General features: G+C 40.1%; 1 protein-coding gene and 2 pseudogenes across 1 annotated transcript; 2 read left to right on the top strand and 1 right to left on the bottom strand.

The window, feature by feature from the left end:
* Positions 1-4,880: 4,880 nt before the first annotated feature.
* On the top strand, positions 4,881-5,579 carry LOC138001324 (mRNA export factor GLE1-like). Its single transcript, XM_068847974.1, has one exon. It carries the CDS (start codon positions 4,881-4,883, stop codon positions 5,577-5,579), a length of 699 nt encoding a protein of 232 aa, XP_068704075.1.
* Positions 5,580-5,889: 310 nt separating this feature from the next.
* LOC137999257 (uncharacterized) lies at positions 5,890-13,984 on the bottom strand (annotated as a pseudogene).
* LOC137999404 (uncharacterized) lies at positions 7,804-13,299 on the top strand (annotated as a pseudogene).
* Positions 13,985-15,651: the final 1,667 nt, after the last annotated feature.

Below are 15,651 nucleotides of genomic sequence, written 5' to 3'. Positions count from 1 at the left end.
CCAAAGATGCACGCACACAAGTTTTCTCTTTTTCCACATTTGTTTAATTTATCGACCTTCAAAGACTACATAATTACTTTGTTCAAACTTGGCACGATTTAAACGATGCCAGTTCACATCGCGTTTAATTTGACGTTTTAACTAAAACCCAACACGATGATCGTTCTTGACATAGTCGCGTGGACTATACATGTCGAAAAACGCATACAAAGTACTACCTTGACTCTTCTTAACCAAATACATGACAGCATAATGCCCAGAGCTCCAGCTATTGATGGCTAGAAGAGTCTGTCGATTCGTCACCAGGGTCTTCCAATGACAACTAATCCAACGTTCCAAAGGCTTACTCTAAAGACGTTCCAAGAGTATCCCATAACTGTCCATGATTTCGCACACGTCTCCGTCGGTCCACAGGGCTACCTAATGCTTTCTCGGCTTGTTGTGAGGGTCTGTATTAACAATGTACCCTCGAGGCTCGCTCTTAAGTGGAGGAGACGGAAGACGATCGCTGGCAAATACCCCCTCGAAGTAAGAAGACAAATGGGGGTCGTGGTGTGCCACATGGTCCAGTTGCTAGTTGGTGGTGGCTACAAATTCCATGTTTGGTATGGAACTCTCCGGTGGAAAACCTTTTCATACTCTATAAACGTTGCACAGCACAGCTCCTTGTGGAACAATCTCCAGCATATGTTCAAATTCGGCAAACATTACTTCATTTACGTTGTTCCACATGAACAATGTGCAGCACTCATCACCTCCCCAAATGTCGGGAGTCACCATGCTGGGTTGTCCTTTTCTCCATGCCTCACTGGCTTGCAGAAATCCTTTTGGGCATTGTTCGCATTAAACTCCAGGGTCTGATAGGGATACTCTTCACGATTCACCAACTGCTTGATGCTGAACAAACCAAACTTTTGGAAGGAAAAGGGGTTGTAGGTCACGCTGCCATTGCAGGAAGGGGTGCAGCAGCCCTACGATCAACCGATCGGGAATTCGGCCTTCAAAGAGATTTCCCTCATCAAATCCAGCTGATTGACTGGGTGAGAAAACACACGGATTTCTCTTCTCATCGTTGGATACCTAGCCACTTTTCGTTTCTCAGGATGGTGTCTGGCTTCTTCCAAGGTCTTGCACAAGGGAGCAGACAATTTCAGTTGGCACACGCGGAAGGTCATCTTGATGTCACCCTCATGCAAACGTCCTTCTAGACCTACACCATTCAGAGAGAAGGCCGAGGCATTGTAAAAAAACCAAATCTTCAATTCCACACCACGTACAAAAGGTTTGCCCAAGTGGAAAATCTCAGAGTGAGGTTTGAAGATGACAGTTCTAAACACACCTCCATGATAATGAACTTGCTCGAGTTAGGAAAGTTGCAACACTACTTTCTTGCTAGTCGTGAGTGCATGTATAGTCGGCGTGCGGGGCCCAGCATCGGTGTTGTTGGCTGTCAGAGATGTGGCAGAGTGCAATCCATTTTGGCCATCGCTGTGGCTAGGAAACCAACGCTGGAGTATCAGCAAACAGTTGGCTTCCTGTTGATCATAGTTGAGTAGGGGGCTCAAACAATTGAAACGCATCTTGAATGACTTCTTCTGACTGCTGGCAAGGTGGGACTGTCGTCACCGTCGTCGTGTTTGTTGATTGTGGTATTGTGGACGATTTCTCTTTCTCTTTTTATACGATTGAGGCTGAGGATGATTATGTTGAGGCATCTATCTTAATTAGACTGTTAAACTCACTACCATTGTACTTCATTTAATTTCTTTACCTACATCATTGTTGTCACCCGGTTTGTACTACTATGTACATTGCTATCTTGCAACATTCAATTTACTTTCCTACAGTCGAAGCTCTCGTAAGCGACCACCCAGGGAGAATGGGCTCACGTAAGTGACCAAAATTATTAACAATAGAGGATGGTCGCTTACGAGAGCTTTCAGCAAACGTCTCTGGAATTTGTGAATTCTTATCGATGGTAATGAAGATAACGGTCGGGAACGTCTTTGCTCTCATTCACATCTGCCAAAATATCCTTCCGAGCCTAAACAATCAAAGCCCTCGAAGAGCGAGCCTACCCAAAGCAGCTTATCGAGAGAACACTATCTGAGATCCATTTTTTTGGAAGACATTCGGCTCTTAAACAAAAGGCGAAAACAACTGAGAATTTTGTACCATTTGTCAAAACATACAACCCAACAGTAATAATAATACACTTTATTTAAAGAGGGTGGCACGGAATAGTTGAGGTAACTAATATAATTGTGCAGACTTAACTGATTAGAGTGTAACGTGGGAACTGAAGATGTAAAAGTCACGGCAATGAACATGAACGAGTATAAGGAAGGATTGCGTTTTTGCAAACGTTGGCCGTGCAGCATTATTATCTTGCTTTCGCGCATTGGATTTCCAATGGAACTTCCGTACTCCAGGAAGCTTGGTGATAACAAGTCTCCTCAAACTTCTAGGACCTTCCTAAGAATCCTTGCCGTGTTCAGAATAACACTTTTCTGAAGCTCGTCTATCTTGGTCTCTATACCAATATTCTCCAGACTCTTCTTTAAATCCTTTGGAACTGTTCCAAATGTTCCGATTACAATAGGAATTACCATTGCTTTCATTTTCCATAACTTCTTCAATTCTCTTGGTATTTCACTACCTTCTCGACTTTTTTCTCCTCAATACGGCTATCATATGGTATTGCAAAATCTATTATTTTGCAACATTTATTTCTCTTTTCAACAACAATAATGTCCGGTCTTCTTGCCTCTATCACGTGATCAGTCTGTATCGTAAAATCCCATAATATTTTACATCTCTCATTCTCTAGTACTGGCTCAGGTACATGTTCATACCACTTTTCATTGACAATGAAACCTTCCTCTTTACAAACTTCCCAATGGATCTTCTTACCCACGCAGTCATGTCTCCTTTTATATTCCTTTTGTGGTAATTTAGGGCATTCACTCACAATATGATTTATGCTTTCATCCACCTTTCTACACATTCGACATTTACTGTCCTCTTGAGTTTGATATATTCTATTTTTCATCAGATTCGTTGCAAGCGCCTGTTCTTGTGCTGCCATAATGAGACTCTCAGTCTCCCTTTTTACACTTCCTTTCTTTAACCAAAACCAGGATTCATTCCCTAATATTTCTTCCGTCTGTCGTACAAATTGTCCGAGCATAACCTTTTCCCTCCACTGTTCCTTTCTTTTATTTTTCTTACGTATCTTATACTCCACCTCTGTTTCATTATTATAACCACCGCTGATCTTTCTAGCGGCCTTTATCAGTCTTTCATCACTATCATTGATATATCTCTCCAACCCCAAGGCAGCAGATTCTACACAGTCTTCAACACTAATCAGACCTCGTCCACCTTCTCTCGGTATGTAGATACGATCGACATTACTCTTTGGATGGAGACCATAATGCATGGTAAGTAATTTTCTGGTCTTTTTATCTAGATCTTGTAACTCTGACTTTCTCCAGTCCAGGAATGCAGCAGAATATCTCAGGAGAGGAATAGCCCACGTGTTAATAGCTTTGACAAGGTTACCCCCATTAAGTTTCGTTTCTAAAATCTTCCATACACTCCTTTTATATTCTTTGGTTACTGTTTCTTTCATCTCCTCATGCTTAATCCTGTCAGCTTGTACCTATCACCGTCTTTCAGTCCTTGTATGGTTTTGTAGTCCGGTAATTTTATACCTTCTGATTTAACAACTTTTCCTCTCTTTATTACTAATACAGCACACTTTTCTATTCCAAATTCCATCTCTATATCTTCACTGAACACCCGCACCGTTTGGATTAGGGAGTCCACCCCTTTTTCATTCATGGCGTAGAGCTTTAAATCGTCCATAAAAAGGAGATGGTTGATTTTCTCTCCATCATCAGAGAATTTGTATGTTGGCTCGGCTTTTCTTAAGATGTGATTATTATTATTATTATTATTATTATTATTATTATTATTATTATTATTGTTTTATTCATTTAAGCATTTCACACTTCAAAATACACAAAGCAGTTCCGCCCGCAAATAGCCAACGCTACTAGAGGCGGGTGGCCTAAGGTAACAGCATTCATTTAAGTATTAACTAAATTACTGTTTACAACTTGATGTAAAATAAATAAATAAATAAATAAATAAATAAATAACTACTGTCGAAGCTCTCACTGCGACCACTCTCGTAAGCGAGCTCTAGTTAGGACCCCCATTGAAAAAACCTGTTTTAAATGTCACCTAAACTCTCTAATTAAAAGGTCTTATAAGCGACCGTTCCCGTAAGCGACAGCGACCACCTTTGGTATTAGGGACCTTAAGATGCCCTAGACGCACCCGCAGAGGACGTCAACCGGAAGTGAGATGTTCGATTCTCGGAATAATTAGCATAATCTCACATGGCCTTTGGCGCATCGAGCCGAAGTCGCGACGGTGAAAACTGTAAGTTTGACCGCCTCGTGAAAGGGTAAGTTGATTGCCCTCTCTTTATTGCAGAAATTGCCCTTTTTGGTCAGGATTGTCCATCCATTTTACTTTAAAAGACAAATTTAAGTGTTTTTGTGTTTTTTCTGTCGAGATTGACCGTTATACTTATGCTTTCAAGGGTTTTCCGGGTTTTCTATTGTGGTGGCAACTGAGACTGAAAGAGCAGAGTCTTTGACACAAAGCAATAAATACAATCCACTCTACGATTTTCTTGTTTAGAAGGGAATAACTTTCTTGACTTAAGATCGCATTTCAAAATTTTATGTGTCCAAAAGAATACAAAATGATTTAAACAAAACTCTCGAAATAAACTGAAGCATATCTTTAAACAAGACGCCATGATTCATTTTCATTTGTTTTTTGTACCTGCAGTTTTGCGCGCGATGGAGTTGTCGGAAGGTCATAATCTCGCCTTAGTGCGGGAAGTCCTTATAAAAGAACCATATCGTTTTAAAGCAAGAACAACGGAAAGGGGAAAAGTGTGGCAACAGATTGCTGATAACCTGAACTGTGATCAGACCCTCAAGTTTCAAGTAACCAAGAAATATGTAAGAGAACACCTGAAACTTTTGCTTGAGAAGTACAGGGCGAAAACGCAAACAGAACACAGAGCTAGTGGAGTGGAAGTTGAGGATACTGAGCTTGACAAGGCCCTCGAAGAAATCTACGAAAAGTGGGAGGCATCGGAGCAGGAGGATATCATCTTAGTAAACAACAAAAAACAGGCTGAAGAAGACAAGAAGTTAAGAGAAAGAATGCGAATGCAAGCTTGCGAAAAGCTAGGCGAAACAACAAGAAGAAAAGAAGACGCTGAAGGATCTGTTACACCTAAACCAAAAAGGGCGAGAAAAGGAGGGAACGACACTCTGGAATTTCTCAGAGAAAAAGCAAATGTGGATCTTCTCTTGAAAAAAGAAGAACAAAAGATCAAGAAAGAAGAGCAAGAGAGGCAGGCGAAGTTGTTTGAACATGTTCTAACCAACCAGCAGCAGCAACAGGAGCAACAGAATCAAATACTAAGTGTAATGCAGCAGCAGAACCAGGTGATGCTGGGGTTTATGAAAAAACTCTTCGACATATAACTGGTACAAACATGATGTCGTTGTTTACATTTTGCTTTAGTCTTTTCAGTATATCACAAGTACCAGATTTGTTTTTATTCAACTAGAATAAGTATTTTGCAGTTCTTTGATCATTGAAGGAATCAATAATACAACGGTACAAGTTAGATGACTTTCCTGGATGTTGTGGCTCAAACAACATCATCATTGATTTAATATTTGTTGGCATTTGTCTTAATTTGTATTGATTGTTATATGACTATGAATAAACAAAAGCATTTGGATAGCTTATTATTAAAGGAAGCTAATGTTCCTAACAAAACCTGTACTTTCAAGCAAAATATTCCTTCAAAGTAGGTGGGCTAAGATCAAAATACTTTGATGTGACATTACCATACAAACATCTAAGGGCATTTCTAAGAAGTGCACATACAATATAGGTTTTGCCAACACTACTCAATCCAATCTTTTGATTTTTCTTGAAATCAATGAATTTAAAGTAATTGACAATGTCCCCAAATAACCATTCCACACACTGCTCATAGAGGTCTTAAATGCATGCATCTGTGGTGTTAGGGCAACATTTCGGAAAGGTGCTTGAAGGTGGACTCTAACAGGATACACAGGGTCCCCATAGATACACATGGGTTGACCAGTGGGTGAAACTGCATATCGCTGTAGGTTGTCTAGCAATCTGGATTCTGCCAACATGCTAGCATCATGCTTCCTACCTTCTGAAATGGAACGAACAATTAAAGAAAATGTGATAATAAATATTTCAACAAGATTTCTAAACTTTATGAAAGCTTAAACGTTCTCTTTGAAGACCGCTAAATAAAAACAAATTAAAATTTGGAAGAATGGGCACCTGTTATAGTCAGCCATCAGTCTAAAACAATCACACAGTTTAACCCTTTTGGGATGGGGTGCAAACAAAACACACGCTGCTTAGCTATGGGACCAAACATTTTTGCTATAATTCCATTTGGGAGAGCTAGTGACTGGTATTTAAGGCCATGTACCCTTTTATGCCCATTGTAGACTATCCTTTGATGTTTCCCTGGGCGTGCCATAGGCCTCACTGTCCCGTCTATAAACCCAAAACAATTGAGAAAAAGGAGCTCCTTGGTTCCGTACAGCATCTGCATAAGAATGGATCTAGAAGGCCATGATTCCATTGCAAGATTCTGTGACTGTGGATTTCGTAGATGAAGTCCAAGACTTTGTTGCTAATCATACTCAACACTGGGACTGGCCGACAGAAACGTGGGATCAAATCCGAGTATCGGCATGGATAAGACAAACGACGCAACAATATACAAAGTCCCTCAATGCCCTCACAAACGGAACCTTGATCATGGCCAGGAATTCTGAACGCGCGTGCGCAATACATGTAGAGACTTAGAATTTGATGCCTCCTAAAGAGCAACAAAGAAATATATGACATCGAAGAAAGAAAGTTTCTTTCCATCATCTTTTGGTACCAATTGAAAGGCGTTCGGATGTGGAACTAAGAGGCGGCCACCAAAGCTTTACTTAACCCATTAATTCATGTTGATCAAACTGATACTCGTTGCGTTTTTTAACGCTTGGCCAGGAAGATTTTTAGCCTAATGGCTACTACAAACGGTAGACAATCTTCACTATCTCGATGCTTAAAACTATCGTGTGGACTTTATCTCGACCAGTACGCGGAGATCCGGATGTGGAAATGAAAGTTTATGCAAACAATTTCAAATTACCATATCACCACGAATCGTACAAGAAGTGGTCGTTGCGTTTTTCTCGGTAGTTTTAAAAACTTTACACAAGGATAATTGTATGCAATACACAAAGAAAGAATCATACTGACCTTCCATGTAGGCACGTACCTTCCCTGTATAACATTCGTGATCTGCGTAGCCAAATTAAACTTCACGATCACAATGAATTAAGCTCTTTTATGACCCAGAAATAAGCTCCTATTTGTCCTAAATTTCCAGCCAAATATTCATTGATCCATACATATTCTTACAGACAGGGCAAATTACACCAATCGCGCGGGGAAGGATATCCAATTCGCAGTCCACCTTTTCGGAAAAGAGCTTTGTAAAAACAGCCGCCATTTCGAAAACAAATGTCTGCAGACTACACTGTAGCCCGGAAGAGCTGGTAACTAAGAGGCTTGGTACCTAAGGGTTTTAGGCGGGTGTTTTGTTTTTTTTTTGCACACAATGACACAATAAGCATAAAAAAATTGTGACAAATGTCAGAGGTTTACCCAGCACGCGACCCGCTGATCGTTCTATGCGATCCTCCGGAAAATTGCTTTAATTACGTCAAAGAACAACGGCAAGGAGGGTCTGAGGTTGTTTTCTGGTTGGGGATAAGGAAAAAGGTTTTAAGGAGGTGGTGCCAATTAAAAAAAGAAACTCCCGGTCTTAAGTATGTTGACATGGTAAATGGGAACATCCCCGGAAATGCATTTAAAATCGACCCTGAAAGCAAGAGAGTCGAAAAACGTTTGACTTATCACTGCTCTCAAGCATCCAGTGCAAAAGCAAATTTGAACAGGAGTGGATCCCTTTCCAAAAGGTTTGAGGATGAAGAAAAAGTTATCAAGGTCTCAATTCTTAAGAGTGATGTCATTTCGGTGGAAAAGTGGGAAGCAAGTCTTAGCATGATGGAAAGAAGACTAAAAGAGGCAAAAGAAGAAATTGGTCAGTGGAGAGAAAAATACCAAAACCTTGAAAAGGAAAAAGAAGAACTATACCATGAAATGCTTGCAGAGGTCACAACTAAATATGTAAATGAACATAACATTGTAGAAAAAATGGAAAAAGAAAACGAAAAGTTGCTGAAAGAGATTGAAAACCTTGAAAAACAATCACTAGGGGAACCTCCCCGCGGAGCTAGAATTCCAGAGTTGAAAACCCGCCAATCCCAAAACAGGAAATTAAAACAATTGAAAACAAGAGCCCAAAAAGCATTACATTTTGTACAGCTATTTGGTTTGGAGCTGGAATGCTTAAAAATGAAGGACCCAGGCAGTAGCAATACTTTCACGGTGGATTTTAACAGCCATAACATGAGTGCCCAAGCAAGAAGTGATCAAAACATAACCCAATATGACAAGTTAAGCAATGACGACAAAGTAACAGTTGAAAGCATTCTTTATTTAATGGACAAATTCGGTGTTGGTGACGAATTTGTTCATGAATTGTCAATGTCTGTGGCAGATTTCCCCATTAAATCCTATCTCATTAAGCAACGAAGAGCCGAGTTGAACAGGCAGGTGAAGATCACTACAACACCAGGACTCGCTCCAGGAGCCCAATACTCTTTTAAATTGTTATTGAAAGAAAGGATCAAAGACATGGTAGGTACCTCACCCAGAAAAAAAATGGTCAGTTACCTCACAAATATTCAAAATGTTATCATAATGCAATGCTACGATGGCCCAGGAGGGTCACAGTCCAGTTTTAATTTTCACAGTCCAATTTTAATTTTGCACAGTCCAGTTTTAATTTTGCACAGTCCAGTTTTAATTTTATTCACAGTCCAGTTTTAATTTTGTGACTCGTCATCAGCACTCTCACTGGTCACAGGTTACAGGTCATTGTTTACCAATACAGAAAGTATCCTAAACATTCATAAAAGCTAACCTTACGCCTAAAACCTTTTGTTTAGGTCTAATTAGGCATAAGGTTAGCTTTTATGAAGGATACTTTCTGTATTGGTAAACAATGACCTGTAACCTGTGACCTGTGAGAGTGCTGGTGACGAGTCACAAAATTAAAACTGGACTGTGAATAAAATTAAAACTGGACTGTGAAAAATTAAAACTGGACTGTGCAAAATTAAAACTGGACTGTGAAAAATTAAAACTGGACTGTGACCCTCCTGGGCCATCGTACAATGCAAAAAAGACCACTCCAGTTCTACACTTGGTGCCATAGACTGTCTTAGAATCACCCAGCCTATGAGAGGATCAAGAGCTGGGTGAATAGCAAACAGCTGGGAAAAAATAATAAGGGCAGAATACAGTTGTATAACACAACCTCAAACTAAAGCTTTTGACACCCAAGGTAGATCTGATTCAATACCACCATATAAGACAGTTAAAATAAAACTTTGAACTACATGTATTTATTAAGACATTTTATCTCCCATAGCCTTGAGAGGTTAGTACTAATTTTTACCAGATAATTACTAATTAGTACAAAAAATTCTTACATGTTTCAAGGCATAAAGCTATGTCAATGATTGTTTCCTTCAAAGTGTGCTAAAAATACCAGAATAAAATGCAAAAAAAGTCAGTCCTGATCAATAATTCACCTTCATGTAAAGTACCTTTGAGCTATACATACTGGGTAAAACATATTATTCAAACTAGGTGATTTAAATTGTTTATGTTCTGACAATATGCAGATAAATGATGGAACCTTAAAGAAGGGTGAGAAAGCAAAAGTGAAAGTCAGTGGAGATGGGGCTAGAATGAGCAGGTTGACAAATTTCATCCTTGTCAGTTTCACGATTCTACAGCAAGGAGATACCATTTTGTCATCAAAAGGTTAGTTCAAAACTCAAGTAAAAATGCAATGTTTCAATAATCAAAATACAGCATCATCCCATACACAACAAAACAAGTGACTACCATTATGTAATTGAGTCAATAATATGAATAATTCTGATTTTCACAGGAAATCACACCATAGCAGTGGTGAATGGTCCTGAGTCTAGGCAGACCTTGGAAGAGTGCTTCTCTGAGGTATTCAGGGAAATAAATGAGGTCATCAGCGATGGATGCATCATTGTCGAACAGGAAAAGGTTGATGTGGAATTCTTCCTTGGAGGAGATTACAAGGTCAACATTTTAATCAAAACACAAATATTGGATAAAATAATAAAGATGAGGTCTTTAGGACTTTTTGTCTGTTGATGCTGATTTGTTGATTTTTTTTTAAACAGTTTCTTTTACTTCTCATGGGCTTAAGTGCAGCAAATTCGACGTATGCCTGCTTGTGGTGTAAAGTGCACAAGAAAAATAGGTAAATTTAAAATTTAATAATTGTGAAATTCTATACTTACAACATTTCCTAGGCTATAAAATTGTAAATGTTTTCATCTTACCACTTTTATCCCTCAATAACTAGAGGTGATATGTCCAAGCCTGACAGTTTTTACAACACACCACCCATGCGCAGAACCACAGATGAGTTGAGGGAATTTGCCAACAAGAAAACTGGAGAGAACTACTGCTGCTGTCACGAGCCTCTCCTTAACATCCCACTAGACCACATCATTCCTGATGAATTGCATCTGATGCTAAGGGTCACAGATATTCTTCTTGAGAACTTGATTGAGGATGCAATGCAGTGGGATGATAAGGAGAGTTCTTTGTCTGGGGGAAAAAAAAAACCTTGCAGAAAAATCCAGGCACATAAAAAACCTGGTTAAGTCAATAAACAGCTGTGGTGTGACCTTCCATTTATGGGAGAAAAAAAATGCAGATGGAAAAGGAAGTGGCACTTGGGACTGGACCAGCCTGATGGGTGATGACCGCAAGAAATTGCTCAGAGAACTACCTCTCAAGTTGGTCATCCCTACTGACTGCATCCAACCAGAGACGTGCGAGAAGGTGGCACAACTGTGGAAGGTAAAGATTAATATTTGTCAAAAAAAGGAACAAACCATTTGTAATACAGGAATCTATGTAACTATAATGTTTCCCAATCCCGATAATACAAGAAGCTATCAATACAAAATTTACCACTTGATGTACATCTATTCCAACAGGATTTTGCTGATTTGTACTTTAATTTCATATCTTCATGGCAGCCATATACCACAGATGAGTACAGGAGAAAGGTAACTTTAAACATCAGTACTATTGGTTAAAATAAAACAAGAACTTCTCCCAGACACAGCCAATACGTTAAACAGACAAAAATAATGATAATAACATGAAATAACCACAGGAGCTGCAATTGAGATCAACTTATTATCACCTCACATCCCACTTTTTAGGTGACAGTGTGGATCACAAAATTCACAGATCTCGGAAACATCAGAATAGGATACAGGAAAGAAAAAGTCACCTGTTACATGCATGCTGCTGCATATCATATCCCACAAATGGTGGAAAAGCACCAAAACATAAAGCAATTCAGTGGCCAAGGTACAAATATAGTTCACTATCATTGTACATAGTAGTTTGTGCTTTCACTTCTTTTCAGAATTACTCTATGCTTTCCATGTAACTTCACTAGGCATTCTTTATGTAATTTGTTCAATGACAGTTACAATGTGTCAAAACTCTCTTTAGGACTCCAATGTGTACATTCCTGTTTGAAGAGTATGGGGTTGTAATCTGCTATTAATAATGAGCACACTTTATATGTAGGTATTATGTTTTCTACTTCTCCTTCACAGGGGTGGAAAAGAATAATGACGATGCAAGGAGAATAATCCAGAGAAAAAGCAACCACTGTGATGACCCTGCTGAGATACTGCGCACAGAGTACCGCCTTGGTGCTTTACAACACAGGGAGAGACAGCATAGAAAGTACACGAAGCGGGCCTCTGAGTACTGGGAAGAGAGGATCAAAACAAAAAGAGGGAAGAAAAGAGGGATCAGCTACCAGAAGGAAACACCAGCCATTCAAGAATCAGTAGCCACATGTAGTTACAAGTCTCCTGGTACTATCACTCAAACAAAAAGGGCTAAAAAAGCTACTGGTAAAAGAAAACAGAAAAACTCTCTGAACAAAAAGAAAAAATAACTGCTGTCTGAAAAGAATGAAACTTGGTCAATTAGATACTTCCAACAATGTCAATCTAGGCAACTTAAAACATCTCTTACCACAACCAACTGCAAGCTCTTCAGATGTTGGTCAACAGAATGTGTAATATTACTGACTGAATAGAACTGTACTTTATTCGATATTTTAAGTCACACAAGAGAGTTGTCCTGAGAGTATTTAAGCAGTGCAAAAATACGTTGCAGCATTGTACAATGTACTGTATGTGTGATATGAATACATGGCTGGTATTAAGTCCATTTGTTGCACAAAATGTATTAATTTAGAAATAAAATAGAGCCTATACATGAGGGAATAGGGTGTCTATACAAATACACATGGCCTTGAACTTACAATCATTTCTCTCCACATAATTACTGCAGTATAGTATTTACTGTTTTAGAAGTACACTGTGCCTGTAACAGGGAAAAATGCCCTGGCACTAAGATTGAAGGCTTCCTTACTCTGATGAGTCCTTGAGGGCAACCTTCGTAAAATTAAAAGATAAATTTTCCTCAAATGCCCGAGGGCATAAAACTGAAGAACCCTGACTTCCCCCATGGTACTTTTTAGGAGACCAAGAGAGAAATATTTTCATTCTAATTGGATAGAAAACCTTAATCCCTTGGCCATGGGAATCTTCCCAGGAGTCCCAACCAGGAGGAAAGTACTGAGGGAGGAAATCAGCCTTCATAACAAAAAGCCACCCATCCCTTGAAATCCCCTTATTCCCAAACAAAAAACGAAAAACGTCAAATCTAAAGGAAACTTTCACCGCCAATCGACATTTCGACTTCAGATGCCTCTCCACGGCCACCCTAAGTGAATCGACTGCCATTTGAATAACCGCCACATCTGGTCGTGGTCGGCGAAATTGGCGAATACATTCGGGCGTGATGTTTTCTTCAGGCTCCCAAGAAGAATCAAACTTCGAAAATCCCTTCCAAATGACAAGATATTCCACCTAACAATTAAAAAAATAAAGTTAAGTATCTAACGCCTCAGCTCTTTATCAACTTCAACTGTTAATCGATCAGGTATTCGTTTGGCAAACAGACTAACAAAACCTGCGAAACACGTGCAAAATTAAGCTGAACAACTCACCGTTCCGTTCCTCTCACGCTTGTCAACAAGTCTTTCCACCTCCCAGAATGGTCCACTGCTCCTTCTTCTTTTAACCGAAAACGGACAAGACTCAAGAAACTCGGTATCTGCTGCAGAAATCTTGTTCAAAATACGGAAAAAACCACTGGCGGGACGATCGCGAGGCGCCATATTGCATCACATTTTTATAAAATTGATTAACCAATCAAATGCAGGAAAGTCGAATTTCTTAATTTACAAGCTGTCACGTGCACTCGCCTTGTCCGGTTCGGAATTTCTGGCTATGTAGCACTTGAGTACATCTGGGATTTGTAATACATCTGCTAAGGCTAGTATATCACGATTCTTCACTCTGAACTCTGCTTCGCATTCTGAATCTTCCATGTCGTCCAACTCGAACTGAGCTCCGTATTTATCGCAAAAAAAACCGGGGCTTTTAGAGAAACTAGAGTCATAAAGCAGAGCAAATTCTTCGTCTGATACAACATCATTTAGGTAGCAATCGAGCAAGACTTCGCGAGTTTTTTTTAAGGACGCCATTAATTTATAACACGAATATTTGTTTAAACGCGTCAGACGAGGACTCAACGCCACCCGCTAAATCTTAATTTGTTTTTCCCGCCCTGGTAGCCGCGTCCTCGCTCCAGGCTTCCACCGTCAAAACCATCTTCTCTTGACCGCCGCGTCCAGGGTATCTTAAGGTCGCTATTACCCAACTGGACTTTAGCACCACCATAATAAACTGTGGTAAAAGTTTTGTTAAGCATTGTTTGAAGGTAAGTTCCTATAGTAATGTATGTGATGTATTATGTAAGCTCGCGTCACGTGCTTGCCAGGTGTGATTGCGTCAGCTTGTTTTGCTCTCTGAGTTGTCGTTGTGTAAATCGTTCATAAATAAATTTACTCGATTAGATTGCGGTTTCCGTCCTTTTTAAATACGGAACGACACGATACGTTACAGTGGCGACGAGGATAAACTGCAGAAAGGACAATCTTCATCGTAGAACGAAGGATTACCGCCAAATCCAGTTGTTAAGTCCACGAGATCATCTCAACCACAACGAAGCGACATGTCGGGCCTACGGCCCTTTAATGTTTTTAATCTGGACTCTGAAGATGTCGAGAGTTATCTTGAGCGGCTGCAGGAGTATTTCATTCCCTTCGATATTAAGAAGGACACGGACAGTGCCGCTAAACGAAGAGCGATACTCCTCACTTCTATTGGTAGCAGTGCTTATCGAGTTTTAAAGGATCTATCATTTCCCGACGCGCCAAACAACTCGCTTATTAAAAGTGCCAGAAAGATACAGGTTCCATTCAGCTACCCAGAAACCGGAACAAAGTATTCTTTATTTCGTGAGAGAGCTAAAACGTTTTGCAGGGACATGTGAGTTCACTAACGAACAGCTAAGTGATGGTTTGCGTGATTATTTCATCTGTGGGCTTCGCTCGCAGCAGATCAAACGGAAATTATTATCGGCTAACTTTAGTTTTCAAGAAGCAGTGGACGCTGACATTGCCCAGGAGATAGCACAAAAAGATGTACGAGACCTTGGAGCAACGTCGCAAGGTGAAAACTCGTCTTCGAGCGTACATAAGGTGAAACGTGACCAAGGCTGGTCACGTGGTCGCTCGTTCCGTCGGCATCAAGGTGAAAATCGTAAACAACCTCAACAGGCGGGGATTCAGAAGAAACGGTGTTTTCGCTGCGGACTAACTAATCACTCTCCAGATGACTGCACGTACAAAGGTTCAGAGTGTTTCAAGTGTTATTTAACTGGTCATTTGCAGTCCGAATGTCGGAAAGGAAGATCACTTTCAAAAAAATTCGCGGGGAAACAGCACGTACGTCACATAGACCAGTACTCCGAGGAAGGAGGATCGGGGACACTAGAGAGGAATTTTCCGTGTCCATTTTTAGCTCGGAGGAGAGCCAAAAATGTGAGTCACGCAAGCCCAGACTTGCCGCACCCGCAGTAAAAGTCCCCGTTCGGATTGAAGGTGTTGAATTTAACATGGAAGTCGATACTGGAGCAGTTGCCTCAATTTTGAATTACGAAGATTATGAGCGATATTTTAAACACTTGGTGTTACGACCTGTTGAAAGGTCATTCCATGCATACGCTGGCACACCGCTGAAGATCCTGGTTGATGAATGTTCGTCTGGACTGGAAAAACGTTTTTTCCATCTCATAACGCTGAGTCAA

This window comes from Montipora foliosa, chromosome 4 (genome assembly GCF_036669935.1).
Source record: "Montipora foliosa isolate CH-2021 chromosome 4, ASM3666993v2, whole genome shotgun sequence".
Lineage (NCBI taxonomy): Eukaryota > Metazoa > Cnidaria > Anthozoa > Scleractinia > Acroporidae > Montipora > Montipora foliosa.
Note: the sequence above shows the minus strand (reverse complement) of the source record. Positions and strands in the feature narration are given on the sequence as shown.

Bases quoted from the DNA above. Each gene is read 5' to 3' on its own strand.
- LOC138001324 (XM_068847974.1), top strand. From the start codon at position 4,881: ATGGAGTTGTCGGAAGGTCATAATCTCGCCTTAGTGCGGGAAGTCCTT.